Below are 21759 nucleotides of genomic sequence, written 5' to 3' on the forward strand. Positions count from 1 at the left end.
ATGTCATGTATGTACACAGTGACTACACCAGCAGCAGAATAGTGAGTGCAGCTCTAGGGTATAATACAGGATGTAACTCAGGATCAGTACAGGATAAGTAATGTCATGTATGTACACAGTGACTGCACCAGCAGCAGAATAGTGAGTGCAGCTCAGGGGTATAATACAGGATGTAACTCAGGATCAGTACAGGATAAGTAATGTCATGTATGTACACAGTGACTGCACCAGCAGCAGAATAGTGAGTGCAGCTCCGGGGTATAATACAGGATGTAACTCAGGATCAGTACAGGATAAGTAATGTTATGCCTACGACTAAGAACCCTCTGGTTCGAAACGCGTCAGAAACTTTTTCATTTAGTGACATCCTAGTTTTTAATTTTTTTTAATAAAATGGATTTTTGATCTAAAACTCCTTCTACTATTCTCGGAGGCTGGATCCCATTGTACTTTCTACATTTGATGACTGCCCAATCCATACGTCCGTGCTTTCCCTGTGTAGATGACAACAATCCCAGGAGGTGAGGAGAACCCGGCAAATGTTTTTTTCTCTATGACATTTATTACTGACATGCAACACAATTCTGCAGCATGAACAAAGTGCACCAAAAAAACCTTCCTGAGCAGTGCAGGGGACACCAGATTCATGAAGAATATGCACCCCAATTCATAATTCTGGCACCCCCCGCACACTTGTTGATAGATAACAGTCTAGAAGCAGCACAGAATCACAAGACTGAAGTAATTCTCTTCTCTGCACAATCCATCTCCTTCCCCACTTTCCTGATTCAGATTCTTCCAAACTTGACAACAGATTGTGATAGCGTGTACAGAACCCACTGCTGGCTCCTTTGCTGGGAAGGCTCACAGCTGGTCTGTAGGCAGCACCTAATTTATAGCACCCATGCTCTGGCTCCTCCTCCACAGCGCCCAGGCTATGGCTCCTTCTCCTCAGCGCCCAGGCTATGGCTCCTTCTCCTCAGCGCCCAGGCTCTGGCTCCTTCTCCTCAGCGCCCAGGCTATGGCTCCTTCTCTTCAGCGCCCAGGCTATAGCTCCTTCTCTTCAGTGCCCATGCTCTGGCTCCTTCTCTTCAGCGCCCATGCTCTGGCTCCTTCTCTTCAGCGCCCAGGCTATGGCTCCTTCTCCTCAGCGCCCAGGCTATAGCTCCTTCTCCTCAGCGCCCAGGCTATGGCTCCTTCTCCTCAGCGCCCAGGCTATAGCTCCTTCTCCTCAGCGCCCAGGCTATGGCTCCTTCTCCTCAGCGCCCAGGCTATAGCTCCTTCTCCTCAGCGCCCAGGCACTGGCTCCTTCTCTACAGCGCCCAGGCTCTGGCTCCTTCTCCTCAGCGCCCAGGCTCTGGCTCCTTGTCCTCAGCGCCCAGGCTATAGCTCCTTCTCCTCAGTGCCCAGGCTATAGCTCCTTCTCCTCAGCGCCCAGGCTCTGGCTCCTTCTCCTCAGCGCCCAGGCTATGGCTCCTTCTCCTCAGCGCCCAGGCTATAGCTCCTTCTCCTCAGCGCCCATGCTCTGGCTCCTTCTCTTCAGCGCCCAGGCTATAGCTCCTTCTCCTCAGCGCCCAGGATCTGGCTCCTTCTCTTCAGCACCCAGGCTATGGCTCCTTCTCCTCAGCGCCCAGGTTATAGCTCCTTCTTCTCAGCGCCCAGGCTATAGCTCCTTCTCTTCAGCGCCCAGGCTATGGCTCCTTCTCCTCAGCGCCCAGGCTCTGGCTCCTTCTCTTCAGTGCCCAGGCTATGGCTCCTTCTCCTCAGCGCCCAGGCTCTGGCTCCTTCTCCTCAGCGCCCAGGCTCTGGCTCCTTCTCTTCAGCGCCCATGCTCTGGTTCTTTCTCTTCAGGGCCATGCTCTGGCTCCTTCTCTTCAGTGCCCAGGCTATGGCTCCTTCTCCTCAGTGCCTGACTCTGGCTCCTTTTCTTCAGTGCCCAGGTTCTGGCTTCTTCTCTTCAGCGCCCATGCTCTGGTTCCTTCTCTTCAGGGCCATGCTCTGGCTCCTTCTCTTCAGTGCCCAGGCTATGGCTCCTTCTCCTCAGCGCCCGACTCTGGCTCCTTCTCTTCAGCGCCCAGGCTCTGGCTCCTTCTCCTCAGCGCCCAGGCTGTGGCTCCTTCTCTTCAGCGCCCATGCTCTGGCTCCTTCTCTTCAGCGCCCAGGCTATGGCTCCTTCTCCTCAGCGCCCAGGCTATAGCTCCTTCTCCTCAGCGCCCAGGCTCTGGCTCCTTCTCTTCAGCGCCCAGGCTCTGGCTCCTTCTCCTCAGCGCCCAGGCTATGGCTCCTTCTCCTCAGCGCCCAGGCTATGGCTCCTTCTCCTCCGCGCCCAGGCTATAGCTCCTTCTCCTCAGCGCCCAGGCTCTGGCTCCTTCTCTTCAGCGCCCAGGCTATAGCTCCTTCTCCTCAGCGCCCAGGCTCTGGCTCCTTCTCTTCAGCACCCAGGCTATGGCTCCTTCTCCTCAGCGCCCAGGCTCTGGCTCCTTGTCCTCAGCGCCCAGGCTATAGCTCCTTCTTCTCAGCGCCCAGGCTATAGCTCCTTCTTTTCAGCGCCCAGGCTATCGCTCCTTCTCCTCAGCGCCCAGGCTCTGGCTCCTTGTCCTCAGCGCCCAGGCTCTGGCTCCTTCTCTTCAGTGCCCATGCTCTGGTTCTTTCTCTTCAGGGCTATGCTCTGGCTCCTTCTCTTCAGTGCCCAGGCTATGGCTCCTTCTCCTCAGCGCCTGACTCTGGCTCCTTTTCTTCAGTGCCCAGGTTCTGGCTTCTTCTCTTCAGCGCCCATGCTCTGGTTCCTTTTCTTCAGGGCCATGCTCTGGCTCCTTCTCTTCAGTGCCCAGGCTATAGCTCCTTCTCCTCAGCTCCCGACTCTGGCTCCTTCTTTTCAGCGCCCAGGCTCTGGCTCTTCTCTTCAGGGCCATGCTCTGGCTCATTCTCTTCAGCGCCCAGGCTCTGGCACCATTTTTCCAGCATCCATGATCTGGTACCTTCCCTTCAGCAGCCAGGTTCTGCCTCCTTCTACTAAGCACTCAGGCCTTTCTCCAGCCCCTAGGTTTTTGAACCTGCTCCCCCACCATCCAGGCTCTGGCACCTTCTGCCAGGCACCCAGGTTCTGGCACCATCTCCTTAGCACCCAGGCTATGGCATCTTCTCCTCAGCACCCAGGCTCTGGCACCTTCTCTTCAGCACCCACACTCTATATCACCTTCTCCCCATCAACCAGGCTCTGGCACTTCAATCTCATCACCCAGGTTCTGCCTCCATCTCCCAAGCACTCAGGTCTATAGGCAGCACCTAATCCTCAGCACCCAGACTCTGGCTTCTTCTACTCAGCACCAAGACTTTGGCACCTTCTCCCCACTAACCAGGCACTAGTACCTTCTTTTCAGCACCCAGACTCTGACACTCTTTCTACAGCACCAAGGTTTTAGCACCTGCACCCCACCATCCAGGCTCTGGCATCTTTTGCTAGGCACACAGGTTCTGGCACCTTCTCCTCACCATCCAGGCTCTGGCACATTTTCGCAGCACCCAGGCTCTGGCTACTTCTCCTCAGCATCCAGACTTTGGCACCTTCTCCTTATAACCCAGGATCTGGCACCATCTCTTTAGAACCCAGGCTCTGGCACCTTCTCCTCAGCATCCAGACTCTGGTACATTCTCCTCAGAACCCAGGCTCTGGCACCTTCTCCTAAACACCTAGACTCTGGCACCTTCTCTCCAAGACCCAGGCTCTGGCAGCTTCTCCCCAGCACCCAGGCTCTGGCAGCTTCTCCCCAGCACCCAGGCTCTGGCACCCTCTCCCCAGGACCCTTTCTCTGGCTTCTTCTCTCTGAGCTGCAGAATTTCTCTTTGCCTCCTTGCATTTCCATTTGCAGCCTGGTCTCTGGAGATGAAGGGAGTCTGTGTTGGAGGCAGCAGATGACTGGTGTGATGCTTGCTGCTACTTTCCTGTGCTGAGCTGATTTACTTGTTTGAGGTCTGACCTCATCATCCTGTCAGTATGGGATCCCACCTACACAGTTAGCAGCAATAGCAGAGCATGGGCTGGAGGGGCTTGCAGCATGCACCAGTCTCAGGGACCAGTCTCCAGTCCACAGCTCCTCGTGCACTGAGGGAGTGAGGATCCAGGGGTCTCTGCACATTTCCAGCTTCTTTTTGGTTTATTCATCGCAAGGAAGAGAAAATGTCAGTGTCTGGGAAGAAAGATTTTGATGTGAAGCAGATCCTCAGGCTGCGCTGGAGGTGGTTCAGCCACCCCTCACAGGGTTCTCCAGGATCTGGGGGGTGCTTGCAGCAGGAAGGATATGAGCACAGGGGGACTCCGGTGCACAATAGGCTCAAAAACCACTCACGGGACAGGAATGGGCTAAAGAAGAACAGCAGCCCTGTCCACAACATCCTGGCACCGGTGCCAGGTCCAACCCCTGTGCCCCATCGATCCATCCAGTCCTGGCAGCAGCAGAACCTTATAGAGCAAATACAAGCCAGCGAGGAGACCCCCAAACCCAACACCACTGAGGAGAAGCCTGGGAAAGAAGAGGACCCCAGAGTCCAAGAGATCTCCACCACCTCCCAGGAGAGCACAGAGGAAACCACCGACAGGTAGGAGCCAGAGATCGCACAGACCATCGCATACACTGCACATTGGATTGTATCAGCTGTAATGATTGCAGCAATATGTGGGCATGATGTTTACATTTACTTAGGTGCATTGTTGTATATACTGTTACATTGTATCCACAATATTCTATGTGTTTTTACTTTGTAGGGTATGAACCCCTATGAATCTATAGGGTCACATTATTCTATGTCTCTCTTTGAATATATAAGATCATACTATTCTATTTGATACTTTATATTTATAGGGTCACATTATTCTATGTCTCTCTTTGAATATATAAGATCATATTATTCTATTTGTTACTTTATATCTATAGGGTCCTATTATTCTATGTCTAACTTTGTATCTTTAGGGTCGCACTATTCTATGTGTTCTTACTTTGTAGTCTTAAGGTCACAACAATTTATTGTATTGTACATTGTATCAACTTGGGTCACACTATTTGCATGTATAAGGTCAAAATATTCTGTGTGTTACGTAGCATCCACTTTACTCACAGCATTCTATGTGTTACTTTGTATCTATAAGGTGACACAGTTCTATATGTTACTTAGAATAGTGAGACCTTATAGATTATATCTGTTACTTTATATCTATAAGATGACATTATTCAATACTTTATGTTACTTATTATCTCTAAGGTTACACTATTATATTTGTTACTTTGTATCCGCTCAGGTCACAACATTCTATAGGCTGTTACTTTGTATCTATAAGGTGACACAATTCTATATGTTACTTATGATCTATAAGGTCTCGCTATTCTATCTGTTACTTTGTATCTATAAGATGACATTATTCTATACTTTATGTTTCCTATTATCTATAAGGTTACACTATTATATTTGTTACTTTGTATCTGCTCAGGTCACAACATTCTATAGGTTGTTACTTTGTATATATAAGGTAACACAATTCTATATGTTACTCATGATCTATAAGGTCTCGCTATTCTATCTGTTACTTTGTATCCACTTAGGTCCTACTATTCTATAGGTTGTTACTTTGTATCCACCTTCTATTTCTTGTTGCCTTGTATGACATTTAATGATTTGGTGTCCTGGTAACCGATGACAATAGTCAACCAACTCTTTAATATGACCCAACACAAAGAAGCAGAAGATGAAGGAGAGAATGTGTACACGGATCTGATTGTTCTCTATTCTCCATCCACCAGATAGATTAACCTTGGGCTATAAAAAACTAGACAACTTGTGCTGCTGTGTGTGTGTAAGCTGCTTCACCTCCAGCTCGCCGCTGTTCACATTCTGCCTCCACAGTGCAGGCTTCTTACTGCAGGGATTCAGCCAAGTGATTCATAACATGCGATGAGATTCCAGGGGACTCTATACAGTCCGTTCTGTAGGAGGTAGTGAGGGGAGAGAAGAGGGGTCACTGCCATTACATGTGTGCAGGTCACAGCCGCTGAGCACATAGTAATATACATTTATTAATGTGTTTGTGCCAGTTTTCTGTCTGTCTGTGCACTGAAACGATGTTTTCGGCAGTATTGTGTCACAGCTGCACTATGCCTGGCGCAACACAAATGTTGTCGGACCATGTGACAAATGTATTACTTTGACAGAATTGTGTTACACATTGTATGTTAAAAAAACTTGGTGCCCACTTCCCGAGGAGTCACAATCATGGAGAACGTGCGCAATAATTCATGAATCTGGCGCACCCTGCACACTACATGGGTGCCTAGTGCATTTTGCATTGTTTTTGATACATGTGGGCCTATAGATATATATAAATATATACATGTAGCTGCTATATACAGGATGCAGGGCCAGGCAGGAAGCAGGCAAGACAATACATCACGTTCTCAAGTCTTTACACCTCCTGGGGGAGATCGCTTCACTTGATTTGAAGGGTTAATGTTGCTCACTTCCTTGACTTATTGCTCCATACATCAGTACATTATTATGTGTGTGTGTGTGTGTGTGTATATATATATATATATATATATATATATATATATATATATATATATATATATATAAAATTTATCTTTGAAGCTGGGTAGTACATTTGCTCCCCTGTAGGATTTGATGATAGATTGTGGGGATGCATTTCGTCTCTGCACCCCTGACGTTATGTATCTCAGCAATTCCATCATATATAATTCATAGGGGAACCAAATATTCAGCAGGGTCCATGGGGTGTCAGACAGGGACGCACTCCTAACTTCCTTAGCACCTTAGGACAGGAGGTGGCTGCAGGGTCTAGGCATGGATGGGGGGTACTGCCAGCCGGGGGCTCTACATGGTTCTTGTAGACGGTTAGTGATGGACTGTAGGGTTGTGTGTAAAATGTGTGAATGTAGTATTTGTAAACTCTACGGTATTATTGGTGTTTGATATTATTATGGGTTCAGTGTATCTCACTAATATAGTTACATGTGGTTACATTATGTATCTAGTGTGTAGCACTACTATAGTTACATGTGGTTGTGTTATGTATCTGGTGTGTAGCACTACTATAGTTACATGGGGTTGTGTTATGTATCTAGTGTGTAGCACTACTATAGTTACATGTGGTTGTGCTATGTATCTAGTGTGTAGCACTACTATAGTTACATGTGGTTGTGTTATGTATCTAGTGTGTAGCACTACTATAGTTACATGTGGTTGTGTTATGTATCTAGTGTGTAGCACTACTATAGTTACATGTGGTTGTGTTATGTATCTAGTGTGTAGCACTACTATAGTTACATGTGGTTGTGTTATGTATCTAGTGTGTAGCACTACTATAGTTACATGTGGTTGTGTTATGTATCTAGTGTGTAGCACTACTATAGTTACATATGGCTGTGTTATGTATCTAGTGTGTAGCACTACTATAGTTACATATAGTTGTGTTATGTATCTAGTGTGTAGTACTACTATAGTTACATGTGGTTGTGTTATGTATCTAGTGTGTAGCACTACTATAGTTACATATGGTTGTGTTATGTATCTAGTGTGTAGCACTACTATAGTTACATGTGGTTGTGTTATGTATCTAGTGTGTAGCACTACTACAGTTACATATGGTTGTGTTATGTATCTAGTGTGTAGCACTACTATAATTACATGTGGTTGTGTTATGTATCTAGTGTGTAGCACTACTATAGTTACATGTGGTTGTGTTATGTATCTAGTGTGTAGCACTACTATAATTACATGTGGCTGTGTTATGTATCTAGTGTGTAGCACTACTATAGTTACATATGGTTGTGTTATGTATCTTGTGTGTAGCACTACTATAGTTACATATGGTTGTGTTATGTATCTTGTGTGTAGCACTACTATAGTTACATGTGGTTGTGTTATGTATCTAGTGTGTAGCACTACTATAGTTACATATGGTTGTGTTATGTATCTAGTGTGTAGCACTACTATAGTTACATGTGGTTGTGTTATGTATCTAGTGTGTAGCACTACTATAGTTACATATAGTTGTGTTATGTATCTAGTGTGTAGCACTACTATAGTTACATGGGGTTGTGTTATGTATCTAGTGTGTAGCACTACTATAGTTACATATAGTTGTGTTATGTATCTAGTGTGTAGCACTACTATAGTTACATGTGGTTGTGTTATGTATCTAGTGTGTAGCACTACTATAGTTACATGTGGTTGTGTTATGTATCTTGTGTGTAGCACTACTATAGTTACATATAGTTGTGTTATGTATCTAGTGTGTAGCACTACTATAGTTACATGTGGTTGTGTTATGTATCTTGTGTGTAGCACTACTATAGTTACATATAGTTGTGTTATGTATCTAGTGTGTAGCACTACTATAGTTACATGTGGTTGTGTTATGTATCTAGTGTGTAGCACTACTATAGTTACATGTGGTTGTGTTATGTATCTAGTGTGTAGCACTACTATAGTTACATGTGGTTGTGTTATGTATCTAGTGTGTAGCATTACTATAGTTACATGTGGTTGTGTTATGTATCTAGTGTGTAGCACTACTATAGTTACATGTGGTTGTGTTATGTATCTAGTGTGTAGCACTACTATAGTTACATGTGGTTGTGTTATGTATCTAGTGTGTAGCACTACTATAGTTACATGTGGTTGTGTTATGTATCTAGTGTGTAGCACTACTATAGTTACATGTGGTTGTGTTATGTATCTAGTGTGTAGCACTACTATAGTTACATATGGTTGTGTTATGTATCTAGTGTGTAGCACTACTATAGCTACATATGGTTGTGTTATGTATCTAGTGTGTAGCACTACTATAGTTACATATAGTTGTGTTATGTATCTAGTGTGTAGCACTACTATAGTTACATATAGTTGTGTTATGTATCTAGTGTGTAGCACTACTATAGTTACATGTGGTTGTGTTATGTATCTAGTGTGTAGCACTACTATAGTTACATATAGTTGTGTTATGTATCTAGTGTGTAGCAGTACTATAGTTACATGTGGCTGTGTTATATATCTAGTGTGTAGCACTACTATAGTTACATGTGGTTGTGTTATGTATCTAGTGTGTAGCACTACTATAGTTACATGTGGTTGTGTTATGTATCTAGTGTGTAGCACTACTATAGTTACATATAGTTGTGTTATGTATCTAGTGTGTAGCAGTACTATAGTTACATGTGGCTGTGTTATATATCTAGTGTGTAGCACTACTATAGTTACATGTGGTTCTGTTATGTATCTAGTGTGTAGCACTACTATAGTTACATGTGGTTGTGTTATGTATCTAGTGTGTAGCACTACTATAGTTACATGTGGTTGTGTTATGTATCTAGTGTGTAGCACTACTATAGTTACATGTGGCTGTGTTATGTATCTAGTGTGTAGCACTACTATAGTTACATGTGGTTGTGTTATGTATCTAGTGTGTAGCACTACTATAGTTACATGTGGTTGTGTTATGTATCTAGTGTGTAGCACTACTATAGTTACATGTGGTTGTGTTATGTATCTAGTGTGTAGCACTACTATAGTTACATGGGGTTGTGTTATGTATCTAGTGTGTAGCACTACTATAGTTACATGTGGTTGTGTTATGTATCTAGTGTGTAGCACTACTATAGTTACATGTGGTTGTGTTATGTATCTAGTGTGTAGCACTACTATAGTTACATGTGGTTGTGTTATGTATCTAGTGTGTAGCACTACTATAGTTACATGTGGTTGTGTTATGTATCTAGTGTGTAGCACTACTATAGTTACATGTGGCTGTGTTATGTATCTAGTGTGTAGCACTACTATAATTACATGTGGTTGTGTTGTGTATCTAGTGTGTAGCACTACTATAGTTACATGTGGTTGTGTTATGTATCTAGTGTGTAGCACTACTATAGTTACATGTGGCTGTGTTATGTATCTAGTGTGTAGCACTACTATAGTTACATGTGGTTGTGTTGTGTATCTAGTATTTGAGTTCGGCATCCAAGGGGTTAAACTTAAGCTTGTATATTAGGAGCTGCCTGTGTTTTTCAGCTGTATAATCCATCCAGCACCTGATCTCACTCCTTACACCCCACCTGATATTATGAGGACTGTGGTCTGGAAGGGGTTAAACACAAGGGGCATCAGGCATCTTCACTCTAGCAATGTTGAGCATTGATACAAATAGTAACACAATTCCTTGTGATGTCACAATCGTAGAAAGGTTTAGATGTATTTACATAAATAGTCGGAAAATCCCTGAAATGCTTCTCGCTAGAGAGGAAACTGGAAACAGGAAGTTTCTTGTAAGATTTCAGGATGGATCCGGCCGGCGCTGATATCTCCGCAGGGGGACGAGCTCGGGGTCAGAGCATCTGCTCCAGGAGAATAGAGAGGATTTGGCTGCTGCGGGGATGGGGTCTGATAGAGGTGTCTGCTGCGGGTAGATAAGGATGTGGAACATCACAAAGCGATCAGCTGCCATCCACACACTGATACTTACTAACAGGTGGGAAATAGAGACCCGGGGGCATCAGGACAATAATCCACAGGTGAGATACATAACATTTTACCAAGTAAAAATGGAGTTAACAAATTATTTTCGTCATTTACTTACCCATCCGACTGATTTCACCTAAAGTGCATTGTTCGTGTATAATCCCCTGTGCCGCGATTCACTAAGATCCTGCGCCCGATATTTTGCATGTGTCGCTTCCCCGCTCAGGTCCACAGGAGTTCACCTTCTTTTTCCTGGTGCATGTAAGTGCATTGTCTTGCGACACAATTTAAAAAATTAAATCCCGCGCTCAGTCCGAATGTGTCGGATCATCCGACGGCCCGCCCTCTGATTTGTGTCTCATGAAAACCAGTGCAGCCGCGCCAAAATCCGATCATGTGTGACACAATCCCAGCGCAAAGCTGCGCAAATTGTGAAAACGGCGAACAGTCCAACGAAAGTGCGATCCGCGACCCATAGTTAATAACCCCCAGTGTGTCAAATCAGTCCTCTGTGTATGTTGTTAGTAGCAGCAGGACTGTGATATATGGATTTATATTGTAGGATTGTAGTTTCATCAAGTGCATTGGGGATGCGTCCTCACACTGCTCTACTCTGAGCACTCTGTGGTCAGTGTTATGTACAGTCCCAGGAGAGATGGGTAATCAGACCTTTGTGTATCTTGTTAGTAGCCACAGGACTGTGATATATGGATTTATATTCCAAGATTTTGCATTAAATTCATGCCTAAATTCCGTACACCTTAGCAAAAATTTTGGTGCAAAGTGACTCCAGTCCCCACCTTGACCTATGTGCTGTGACAACCCACATAGTAGGAGACACTGGCAGCAGATTTATAAAGGGCCCATGCCAATTTATTTAATCTGATGGCAGAAGAGCTCCAAAGACCAACATAGAACAGTCCCAAGGAGACCCCTAATGATAAATGACCCCCAGTGTATAACTAATGATAAATTCCCCTCCAAGCATCTGCAGTTCTATTTAGCCGCTTGCAGTACCGCTTTCCACCACTGTCAACTGGAGGAACTTCTATGGACACCTGTACAACAGCGCCCCCTTTCTAGATTAGCAAAATCTACCCCAGTATTTCTGGAATAGTAACGATGTTAATAATGAACATGGATGAGACTGTATTGGAGAGATTGGGATGTTTCTGTCCCTGCCATGTCCTGAGTGTGGACAGATGGGTCGAGTCTCCTAACAAAGTGGCGCTCTGCTCTGTGCTGACAGCGGTAAAGGTCGCAAGGACTGAACAGTTGGTGGATTTGGGGAGAGAGTGGGGACTATTAACCAGGGATGTCAGGATGATGCATCTCATTAGTGGCGGCTTCAGCTGGTGATCAGCAGTCGGGGCACCCGCCGCCGACACTGTGTCAATGTCAATGTGCCGGGTGCCAAGGTGGAACACCGCAGCCGTACTTCTCTGTAATTGCTTTGGCACAGAGAAGCGCGGGCATTGCAGTCACAATGTATAACCGTGCACTTATATTATCATTCATTCTTCCCGTCTCCAGAAATACATCCAATCTGTGCATTTCTCCTCCGCAGAACCCTTGAATATCAGGACGGGGGTCAGATATCAGGAGGGGGGCGAGGACCAGCTCCTGCCATGGATTATTAACTCATCAAAGGAGTCGTCTGCCTCTTATGTGCAGGAGACATCATCAGCGTATAATAAAATACTGCACATCCTTCTCATTGACTATAAGGCTTTTATACCGCCAAACCGTGCTGGAGTCATTGCAATATATTTATGAAGCCCCTAATACACTGGGTCTTGTCACAAGAGAACCTAAAAGTGCCCCCCGCCGTCCTATAAAACGTCTCTCAGAGGTCACTTTCGGGTAGTGCAGCTCTTGGTCGCCCGGGCACCAGATTTATCAACAATCCGATATTTATGGGACCCGCTGGGACACCGCCGTCATCAGTCTCCAAGTGTGCAAGAGGATGATTTGTAAAACACTACGGAATATGATGGCGCTATATAGCTAAATTAAAGATTATTATTACTGGGCCAGTTGTAACAAAAAATGCATAAAAAGAGATACAAATGCATAAAGGGACCATATAGAACCTGTATCCTCCATACCCAACCATATCTCATCTTGTATCCGGGCTAGAGGTGTATCTCATCTGGTATCCGGGTAGAGGTGTATCTCATCTTGTATCCAGGCTAGAGGTGTATCTCATCTTGTATCCAGGCTAGAGGTGTATCTCAGCTGGTAAACGGGCTAGAGTTATATCTCATCTTGTATCCGGGTAGAGGCGTATCTCATCTGGTACCCAGGCTACAGGTGTATCTCATGTTGTATCCGGCTAGAGGCGTATCTTATCTGGTACCCAGGCTAGAGTTATATCTCATGTTGTATCCGGGCTAGAGTTATATCTCATGTTGTATCCGGGTAGAGGTGTATCTCATCTTGTATCCGGGCTAGAGGTGTATCTCATCTTGTATCCGGGCTAGAGTTATATCTCATCTTGTATCCGGGCTAGAGTTATATCTCATCTTGTATCCGGGCTAGAGGTGTATCTCATCTTGTATCCGGGCTAGAGTTATATCTCATCTTGTATACCGGTTAGGGGTGTAGCTCATCTTGTATCCAGGCTAGAGGCGTATCTCATCTGGTACCCAGGCTAGAGTTATATCTCATCTGGTATCCGGGCTAGAGGCGTATCTCATCTTGTATCCAGGCTAGAGGCGTATCTCATCTTGTATCCAGGCTAGAGGTGTATCTCATCTTGTATCGGGTAGAGGGGTATCTCATCTTGTATCCGGGCTAGAGTTATATCTCATCTTGTATCCGGGCTAGAGGTGTATCTCATCTTGTATCCGGGCTAGAGTTATATCTCATCTTGTATCCGGGCTAGAGTTATATCTCATCTTGTATCCGGGCTAGAGTTATATCTCATCTGGTATCCGGGTAGAGGTGTATCTCATCTTGTATCCGGGCTAGAGGTGTATCTCATCTTGTATCCGGGCTAGAGGTGTATCTCATCTTGTATCCGGACTAGAGTTATGTCTCATCTGGTATCCGGGCTAGAGGCGTATCTCATCTTGTATCCGGGCTAGAGGTGTATCTCATCTTGTATCCGGGCTAGAGGTGTATCTCATCTTGTATCCGGGATAGAGGCGTATCTCATCTTGTATCCGGGCTAGAGGTGTATCTCATCTTGTATCCGGGCTAGAGGCGTATCTCATCTTGTATCCGGGCTAGAGGCCAATCTCATCTGGTACCCAGGCTACAGGTGTATCTCATAGTGTATGGGGGGCGAGAGGAGTATTTCATCTTGTATCCGGGCTAGAGGTGTATCTCATCTTGTATCCGGGCTAGAGTTATATCTCATCTTGTATCCGGGCTAGAGGTGTATCTCATCTTGTATCCGGGCTAGAGGTGTATCTCATCTTGTATCCGGGCTAGAGTTATATCTCATCTTGTATCCGGGCTAGAGGTGTATCTCATCTTGTATCCGGGCTAGAGGTGTATCTCATCTTGTATCCGGACTAGAGGTGTATCTCATCTTGTATCCAGGCTAGAGGTGTATCTAATCTTGTATCCGGACTAGAGGTGTATCTCATCTTGTATCCGGGCTAGAGGCGTATCTCCTTGTGTATTGGATCACATGCAGCACACCCTCATTAGTAACACAGGGATGTTCCGTTCTTTCTTGCATCAGGCTTTTGGTGCTGAAGGTTTGGATCGCTGTTGGTTACAATGTATCAGTGCACATAAAATACTTCACTTTAAAGTTTCATCTCCTCACTGGTTGCAGATGTAACATACTGGTACATGCTACAGGTGTTACACTGACAACAAGCAGAGATCTTGAATAGAGGAAATAGAACAGAAGTGCAGGTTCGGCATCAGGATCTCCCTCCGCACGCAGAATATGTAGATGCAGCAGATCTATAGAAATATCTTGACGTTTTGTACACACCACAAAGTTTATTTACTGTTCTAAAAACATAAAATGAGGAGTCAACATTTCTCAGTCGAATATTTTACCTGGAGCATCAGACAGACTGCGAAACGCAAGGGAACACGGAGAAGGATGCGGAGCAGATCAGAACGCAGGTGCATCAGGAACCAGCGGCGCCAGAGTCTGCAGCTCATTAGTAAAAAGTAGTGAGAGGAGAAATCTGATGTAACAGATCTGATACTGTCATGGGGGCACAGCGTAGCGTCATTATCCTGTGTGTTACATGGGACTGCCGGTAAACTGGCCCCACCCCCTCCTCAGCCTCTTTCAGCCTGCTACATCCATTCTTTAGTTACTTTAGTTTTGATTCTATTCTTGTTCTACTGACTTCCTGCAGAGTATCTGCTTCTAGACAGCTGCAGTGTAAAGCATGAGGGACAGCAGTAGTCTGAGGCTGTGATAGTAAGTTGTGTAGTGTAAGGTGAATGTGCTGATGGATGGGTTGTAGGACGGCTGTACTGTTCTTAACTGCAATGTGCATGTGATCTCATGATCTGTCCTGCTGGTTTGACCACCATGGACCAGCAAATTACTATATGTTTTATTTGCTCTGTTGATGCTTCTGAGATTATTGTAGCCCAGTGCTGACATACAGAAGGAATTTTTTTTTGAAATCCCACAAATGACCATTTCAATGGGTTGGGGAGACAGAGACTTTATCATTGAAAGAAAGCAGGAAAAGGAAGGAAAAATTGATCTCCACGTGAAAAACCTTCTAAGCACTGAACCTGCAGCTTCCCAAACATGGGACAAGCATTGAGCTCTGAACTTGTAGCAACACAAGCAGGGGATAACCATTGAGCTCTGAACCTGTAGAAACAGAAGCAGAGAACACCCACTAAACTTTGAACTGCCAGTAACACCAGCAGGGGGCACCCACTGAGTTCTGAACCTGCATATCCACAGGCAGGGGGCACCCATTGAGCTTTGAACTGCCAGTAACACCAGCATGGGGCACCCACTGAGCTCTGAACCTGCATATCCACAGGCAGGGGGCACCCATTGAGCTTTAAACTGGCAGTAACACAAGCAGGGGATAACCATTGAGCTCTGAACTTGCAGATCCAGAGGCCACCCATTGAGCTCTGAACCTGTAGAAGCAGAATCGGAGAACACACACTAAACTATGAACAGGCAGTAACACAAGCAACGAGCACCCACTGAGCTCTGAACCTGCAAATCCACAGGCAGGGGGCACCCATTGAGCTTCAAACTGGCAGTAACACAAGTAGGGGACAACCATTGAGCCCTGAACTTACAGAGGCAGGGGCCATCTATTGAGCTCTGAACCTGTGGCAACAATAGCAGAGAACACCCACTAAGCTTTGAACTGGTAGTAACACAGGCAGGGGGCACCTATTGAGCTCTAAACCTGCAGCGCCACAAGCAACATGTCACAAAAATCAGGTCCAAAAAATAACGGATGCACCAACATATGGACCAATAACGTGAAATAATCTGAACCTCTGCAGATACAAAAATATAAAATAAAAAATAGATTGGAAATTCTGTCTCCCATTAGGGGCACTAATAGTTAATACAGAAAACTGTGGTCTATCTACAGCTCCGCTCCAGAAACACTTAGCAACTTTAGGGAAACTTGTTAACTGTGGCCCCTCGGAGATGCTCCTCTCTGTAGACATAATGCAGAGATTATATTTTGGAATAATTTCCACGAAATCCTAGAGGGTCAGCGTCTCCCATTAACACCTCTGATGGATTCACTTTCAGGATGTCCTGGGGGGCTGGGGGGTTCACATATTAAGTGAGTGAAGAGAAATGTGGAATATTACACACATTACACTCCAGGTCTCTGTGGATCTCTGGTCCCGGGGAGTCCTCCTCCCCCTCTTAGCCAAATATCCTGATGATAACCAGTCCCAGTCGGGATCAGCACAAGAAGCGATGTCTGAACACTGCGCAAATCAATATCAGTCACCAGATTCTCCAAAAATAACAAAATGACAAGTCACAAATATCATCTAATGGCAGCGGGCGTCAAAATGTCACCAAAACCTCAGAGATTTGTGTAATTAGTCGGATTTACATGGCAGCAGCCGGATGAGCGCTGGTTGTTACTGAGATGCGGCACAGAGCAAGCGGGGGACAGATTTACATAGCAAATACAAGACAGTTCGTCATCAAATTATTAAATCGTTGCCTGTGGGATGTTGGAGCGACGCCTCATGTGGTAGGTTCCTGCAGAATATTGAGGCGTTACATTTATTTAAGGAAACACCATGGTCCTCCAAAGTCCTGCTTATCACACACTGACAAACCACTACACCGGATCAAACTGTGCAGCAGTTCCCTCCATTCCCATTTTTGGGGTCATGGTTGCACAGTTCTCTCTATCCCCTCCCTACAGTTACAACTGCACATTTCTATCTATCACTTCCGAAGAGCCACAGCTGCACATTTCTCCTTCTAAAAGTTTCAACTGCGCAGTACTCTCCACCCCCTTCTTACAGTCCCAGTTGCACAGTTCCCTGCATTCCCCTTCCTACAGTTACAGTTGCACAATTTTATCTGTCCCCTCCCTACAGTCAAACTTTTATAGTTGTTTCTATCTCCCCCTTACAGTCCTAGCTGCATGGTTCCCTATCTTCTTTCTAGAGTCACTACTGCACAGTTCTCTGTATCCCCATAGTCACAGATGTATAATTCTCTCTACTCCATTCCTACAGTTACAGGGTGCAATTCACTGTATGCCATCACTACAGTCACAGCTTCCAAGCTCGTTCTATCTCCTCCCTTCCGTTACAACAATTCACTATAGACCCATCCCTACAGTTATATGCAGCTATTTCTCTCTACCCCCCCCCCTACAATTATGTGCAGCCATTGCTATTCCCCCCTCCCTACAGTTATGGCTCCACAGTTTTCTCTATTTCCTCACTACAGTTATGGCTGCACAGTTCTCTCTATCCCCTCCCTGCAGTTATGTACAGCCATTTATCTCTACCCGCTCCCTACAGTTATGGCTGCATAGTTCTCTCTATCCCCTCCCTACAGTTATTTACAGGCATTTTTCTCTACCCCCTCCCTACAGTTATGGCTGCACAGTTCTCTCTATACCCTCCCTACAGTTATTTACTGGAATTTTTCTCTTTCCCCTCCCTACAGTTATGGCTGCATAGTTCTCTCTATACCCCCCTACAGTTATTTACAGGAATTTTTCTCTATCCCCTCCCTACAGTTATGGCTGCATAGTTCTCTCTATACCCTCCCTACAGTTATTTACAGGAATTTTTCTCTATCCCCTCCCTACAGTTATGGCTCCACAGTTCTCTCTATTTCCTCACTACAGTTATGACTGCACAGTTCTCTCTCTATCCCCTCCCTGCAGTTATTTGCAGCCATTTCTCTCTACCCCCTCCCTACAGTTATGGCTGCACAGTTCTCTCTATACCCTCCATAAAGTTATTTACTGGAATTTTTCTCTTTCCCCTCCCTACAGTTATGGCTCCACAGTTCTCTCTATTTCCTCACTACAGTTATGACTGCACAGTTCTCTCTCTATCCCCTCCCTACAGTTATTTACAGGAATTTTTCTCTACCCCCTCCCTACAGTTATGGCTGCACAGTTCTCTCTATACCCTCCCTACAGTTATTTACAGGAATTTTTCTCTATCCCCTCCCTACAGTTATGGCTCCACAGTTCTCTCTATTTCCTCACTACAGTTATGACTGCACAGTTCTCTCTCTATCCCCTCCCTGCAGTTATTTGCAGCCATTTCTCTCTATCCCCTCCCTACATTTATGGCTGCACAGTTCTCTCTATCTCCTCACTACAGTTATGGCTGCACAGTTCTCTCTATCCCCTCCCTGCAGTTATGTGCAACCATTTCTCTCTACCCCTTCCCTACAATAATGGCTGCACAGTTCTCTCTATCCCCTCCCTACAGTTATTTACAGCCATTTTTCTCTATCCCCTCCCTACAGTTATGGCTGCATGGTTCTCTCTATTCCCTCACTACACTCACAGCTCCATAGTTCACCAGACTATTAGAATCAATTCCAGCAATGCAGCTAATATTCATGGATGGGTGGGTCATACGGAGACTACATAGAGAAGTTGTTTAGCTATTTAGCTAAAGTTTTGAGCCAACATAAAGATTGAAGTCTTTTTTTATACTGTGGAGGAATTAGAGTTTTATTCTATATATTCTGACCCTTTTCTTTTATTTGTTTTAGTTTAATTTTCTTCATTTTCATTTTTGTCTGTCCTATCAGGGTTAGAGTAACCTTATGTGTCAGGGAGATTTATGAGAGAGCAATGACCTTCTCAGTCCGTCCATCAGCCGCAGCACATTGCAGAGACGTGTGGCCGAGGAGAAGTATTACCGGATGCAAGAGGCACGTTTTGTGCACTCCGTTGTATGAGGCTCGTCTGAAAATTGGGTTACTATGATGTGTGGAGGTCATGTGATCTACATCCAACACTAGTCAGTTTGTGTAATATCTCATTATAATCAAGCAGTTGTCACAGCTCCGCCCACTTAATGACAGCATGTGACTTTATCTCTATCATTATATAAAGTCCATCACAGCCGTCCATCTGATCCCCTCTGAGGGGGGACGGACGATATTCCTTCAGCTCTCAGGCTCAGGGACTGGAGTCTTGGGATCGGTTCTGAGCTCTTCTTCTCTTTGGATAATGAGATGTTCAGGTCACGGCCACACATCATATTCCCCAGATGAGACGCCTGCAGCAGAACGCTGACGCTGCAGATACCTGGATGATCTGGGCGCATCATTACATCCACGCTCACACTATGACAGTGACAAATACTCCATAGTACTGTGTCTATACACTAATGGGGGAGAACACAGGACAGCCAGGGGCCCCAAGAGGCAGGGGGCCGCACACTGGGACAGATTGTTACTCTCATCTTTTCCACAGTTTACATAAAAATATTTTCTATAATCTGGCAACTTTCTAAAGGAGTTTGCGTTGCTAAGATCTCTGCTTGTTGATAGTGAATGAAAACCCAGCTGTCAGATATACAGATGTGGACCTTGCTTTCCATATTCTGAATATTCTGTGCTGTTCAGCTGCCAGTGTAAACTCTTTCACAGTCATTTCACCTTCTTCCATTATTTGGAACCCATAAGAAATTAACTTCTATCTAGGAGCCAGATAACACGTAGAGTGCAGCAGATTATCTCCAGATTGTGCTCTCCTCATCCTAGGAGTCCATGATTACTCAGCAGACACAGAGCTATGGCTCCTGGGGTCCTCCTCCTCAGATTCCATGGTTAGTGCTGTGGCTCCTGAGTTGGTCCTCCTTGGATTCCATGGTTAGTACTGTGGCTTCTAGTGTCCACCTCCTAGGAGTCCATGGTTAGTGCTGTGACTTCTGGGGTCCTCCTCCTAGAAGTCAATGGTTAATGCTATGGCTCTTGGGTTTCTCCTCCTATGAGTCCATGGTTAGAGCTGTGGCTCCTGGGTTCCTCCTCCTAGGAGTCCATGGTTAATGCTATGGCTCCTGGGTTCTTCCTCCTAGGAGACCATGGGTAATGTTATGGTTCCTGGGGGCCTACGAGGAGTCCATTAGTTACTTAGAAGTTGCAGTGCTGTGGCTCCTGGATCATCACCATCTTAAATGTCCTGTAAAGGTGACTACCAACCATTGCCCTCAGTAGTCATGTGTTTACATATAAGCATCATTGATTGGCTGCAGTTCGAGATAAGTGAATCATTGAATAATTAATTGGCTGAAGCTTTGCTAAATATTTTCAAAAGATTGGGTTCAGATCTGAACCAATGGGGCTTCAATCAAGCAAAAAAGGAACATGCGCTCACCCCTTGTAATATTCCAAACTGTAGTGGGACAATTCTGGGGCTTTGTAGAAATCCGATACACAAAAAGACAAGTCCAGCGCTTGATAGACAGTCACATATTCCATAAAATAGTAATCCTGATACATCCAGCAGAGGTGGATAAGACAGCGATCATGTGGCTCCAATTGTCCTAAAAATTGGTATTTAATCCCCTCTAGTCATCAAAAACACAAAATTATAATGAAAAGGTCCTGTCTTGTTTCATTCATTTTCTACGAGTTTTATCTTTAGGGTCAGAGAAGTTAGTGAGGTCCAATGGAGCAGCAGAGTATTCACTGCTAATAGATGATTGCATGTGTTTCCTCCAGACCATCGATATTATCTCTGGCGGAGACTGATGACTTTTTAATGTTTTAACTTTTTTGAGACTTTGGACCTATTTTCTCCTGATCAGCATCAAAGAAAAGACTCTTCAGAAAGTGAAACCCGTCGGCAGTGCAGATCCTTGTGCTCCCAGCAGGATGTATCACTGCCACAGGCTGAGGACCAGAAGTTTTACATTACATTCTGGATTTTTTGTTTTGCTGAAGAATTGACCAGCAGGAGATCAGGAGAGAAGGACTGAAAATACAAAGCACCGCAGCCAAGAGCAAAGATTCAAGAATAGGAGAAAGTAATCACTAAGTATTGCAGCAGTATATTACACACCTGATAAAAATCATTAGTAAACCGATACAATGGGGCAGATTTACTTACCCGGTCCCGTCTCGATCCCGTGGTGCATTGTCCGACGTGGATTCGGGTCCGGTGCAATTCACTAAGATCGTGCGTCCGAGTTCCTTCCTGTGTCGCTGCTGTGCCGAGGTCCGCCGGAGTTCACCTGCTTCTTCCCGATGCATGTGAGTGCTTGATCTTGCGACACATTTCCTTTTTTAAATTCCGTGGTTTGTCCGAATCCGTCGGGTTGTCCGAAGGCCATGCCCCCCAATTTCTGTCGGGTAATATGCTAATTTCCTAAAGAGTCTACAGGGCGCGGCTACTCCATGCCCCAGTAGCCTCTTTGATGCTCCTATCCAGACATCTTCAGAGCACAGTAGCTCCGGCTTTGGAGCCGAGATTGCGCAGCCGCCGGCCTGTGTTCAGCACATGCGCAGAACTCCGGCTTCAAGGATGAGTGTGCACAGCTCCTTGAAGATGTCTGGGTAGGAGCATCAAAGAGGCTAATGGGGCGTAGAGTAGCCGCGCCGTGCAGCCTCACATCCGGCTACTCCACGCCCCAGTAGCCTCTTTACAAAATTTGCATAATACTCTGATTAAAGATTAGAAAAGATTGAGGGAGTAAAGGGTTGGCTCTAAAAAGGTCTCTCCTTACATTCGTTAGATGCTCCTACCACCTGATCTACCTTAATAGGTAGATCCGTAGTGGTAAGTTTCCTTTAAATATTGAGTG

The 21759-nt window shown here is 45.3% G+C and overlaps 1 protein-coding gene across 1 annotated transcript in view; it reads left to right on the top strand.

Annotated features, from left to right (window-relative positions):
• The first annotated feature begins 3815 nt into the window (after nt 1–3815).
• The window catches only part of KLHL4 (kelch like family member 4), a 142986-nt gene continuing 125042 nt past the window's right edge, over nt 3816–21759 (top strand). The window contains exon 1 of the mRNA XM_072123019.1: nt 3816–4596. Within this exon, the coding sequence (XP_071979120.1) occupies nt 4178–4596 (419 nt within the window). The 5' untranslated portion in view covers nt 3816–4177. The remainder of the gene's footprint in view (nt 4597–21759) is intronic.

This window comes from Engystomops pustulosus, chromosome 9 (assembly GCF_040894005.1).
Source record: "Engystomops pustulosus chromosome 9, aEngPut4.maternal, whole genome shotgun sequence".
Taxonomy (NCBI): Eukaryota; Metazoa; Chordata; class Amphibia; order Anura; family Leptodactylidae; genus Engystomops; species Engystomops pustulosus.